The sequence below is a fragment of the Mus caroli genome, chromosome 13, assembly GCF_900094665.2.
Source record: "Mus caroli chromosome 13, CAROLI_EIJ_v1.1, whole genome shotgun sequence".
Lineage (NCBI taxonomy): Eukaryota > Metazoa > Chordata > Mammalia > Rodentia > Muridae > Mus > Mus caroli.
The window spans coordinates 94,590,980-94,593,270 of record NC_034582.1 but is presented as its reverse complement, the minus strand read 5'-3'; the positions used below and the strand labels follow the sequence as shown (position 1 = coordinate 94,593,270).

Below are 2,291 nucleotides of genomic sequence, written 5' to 3'. Positions count from 1 at the left end.
CTCTGTGTAGCCTTGGCTGTCCTGGGGTAGACCAGGCTGCCCTCGAACTCAGAAATCCACCTGCCTCTGCCTCCCGAGTGCTGGGATTAAAGGCGTGCACCACCACGCCCAGCTAGTACAGACATTTCTTGTTTCCAAGTTAGATCATGCTGGGCTGTAGCCCCTACATAACCTCGTCAGAGTACTGGGCCCTCATGTTCTGTAAACTGTACAGTTTGTGTGCGGTTTTCTTCCTCAGTAGAGGCTTACAGCCCTTGAGATTAATAGTCACCCCACTCTGTGCTAATATACTTAAGGCTGTAGTTTGCCAGTTTAGGAAAGAGGTTCTTGATTAGAAAAGCTAAGCATCTGTATTTAACTGACAGTAAAAAGATGAAGGCCTGTTACTGTTTTATTGGCTCAAGATTTATTCCTATCGAGCTTAAGAAAAGATGAATTATTTTCTTTGCTATTTTAAGGTATTAAAACTAATCATAATGGCACATGCCAGTAATCCCACCGATTAGGAGGCTGAGAATCATAAGTCCGGGATCAGCCTGGACTCCATCATGAGATTCAGTGTTCATACCCATTACTACTTTGTGGTTTATGAACTAGTTGTGAAGACAGTTATCAGGAAGTCCTGAGTTCTGCCTTGACAGCCTCGTCGCTAAGGACAGTCTCTGCTACAGTTCTTCTGTTGCTGTTTTATTTCCTGAGGCAGGGTCTCTGTAGCCTTGGCTGACATGGAGCTTGCTCTGTAGACCAGGCTGGCCTCTAACTCACTGAGATCCACCTGCCTCTGCCTCAGGGATGCTACGATTAAAGGCATGTACCACCACCGACCAGCAATACTCTTGTGTTTTGAATTAGTGTTTTTGTATTATATAAAAAATTTTCTGCCCTTACAGAATCATAATGGTTTAATTACTGTAAGCAAAGATTTAATATTTTTCTGGTATCATTCTTCAACATTTTTGTATCAGATTAGTGTATCTAATGTGTGTAAACACATCCATCTCATTAGTGTACAAATTTGCTTTTATCTTTAACAAATAGTAAAATCATTTACACCAAAGACTAAGATATATTTTAAAGATAAATTTGATTTGTCAGCAGTAAATGTGTGATCTGTATATATAGTTTACGTATCTATATATCACAATAGCATAAAAATGCATCAGCTGGAAAGGGGCCACAGGTAGAAAGAGTTTGAAAAGCTCTGCTCTAAAGTGTATTTATTAAAACTGCACCTTGTAATTAATGTTAATATGTTACTCTCTTAATGTTTACAGGACTGCATTTTTTATGGTTTTGTTTCAAAAACCGTTTTCTTCTGGGAAACCTATTACAAAGCATCAGGTGAGATGTGGACGAGTCACTTGCTCCTACAGCTTTCCTTTCTGTGGGCCAGAATAAAGTGCCCTGTTTTGAAAACTTCTAGACTGTTTCCTGTTTTCTTTTGGGACTTTAGTTTTTTTGAGGCTTTGTTGTTGTTGTTTTGGTTGGTTGATTTGGTCTGGTCTGGTCTGGTTTGAGACAGGATCTCCTGTAGCCCATTCTGGGCTGGAACTTGTTAGGCAGCCACAACTGGCCTTTCAGGCCTCTTGTTTCCCCAGTGCTGCTCTTGCAGGCTTACACTACCGTTCCCCGTGTACACAGTGCTGATGCAGGAACTCACGCGTGTGGGCAAGCCTGCCAGCCTAGCTACATCCCGAATCTAGAGTTAGCTCACTCTTGACTTGTCTTTCAGAGTTGAGGCTCCACAAGTGAACTATAAATTTTCAATGTAAGTGAAATATTTTCAAATGTAGAAAAGGTGGCAAATTTTAAAGGGATGTATTTGATCTTTCTTGCCTCAGTTTTGCTCACTTGTAAAGTGGAGGTAATAATATTGTTCTCTATCTGTATTACATAGCTATATCATGTATCTGTGAGGAATAAATTAATTTATACATGTAAGGGTTTTTAATTATATCTCATGTGAGTATGCAGTACCCTTTAGGTGGCTTCATGCCAGAAAGGTTCCTCATTATCAGAGTGGCAAGTTAAGGACTTCTGTTTTCGACACCAAGAACATCTTTAAAATATAATTATCTTTCTAACTCCATCAAAGGTCTTTTTTCTCTATTTTCAGATGATTATAGCATAAAAATTGCTCATAGAAAACATGGTGGTATACACATGTACTCACAAAGTGTGTCTAGTCAGAAACAGAAAGATCAATATGAGTTCCAGGCTGGCCTGAGCTCCATGGTGAGACCTGGTATCAAAAATAAAGTCCTCATGGACAAGATTTTTTTTTTTTTTTT

At 39.5% G+C, this 2,291-nt stretch overlaps 1 protein-coding gene across 1 annotated transcript in view; it reads left to right on the top strand.

Moving 5' to 3' along the window:
• Slc30a5 (solute carrier family 30 member 5) overlaps nucleotides 1-2,291 on the top strand; it is a 30,638-nt gene that overhangs the window by 5,726 nt on the left and 22,621 nt on the right. Inside the window, exon 3 of the mRNA XM_021179878.2 lies at nucleotides 1,275-1,341. Coding sequence (XP_021035537.1) covers nucleotides 1,275-1,341 — 67 coding nt within the window. The remainder of the gene's footprint in view (nucleotides 1-1,274; nucleotides 1,342-2,291) is intronic.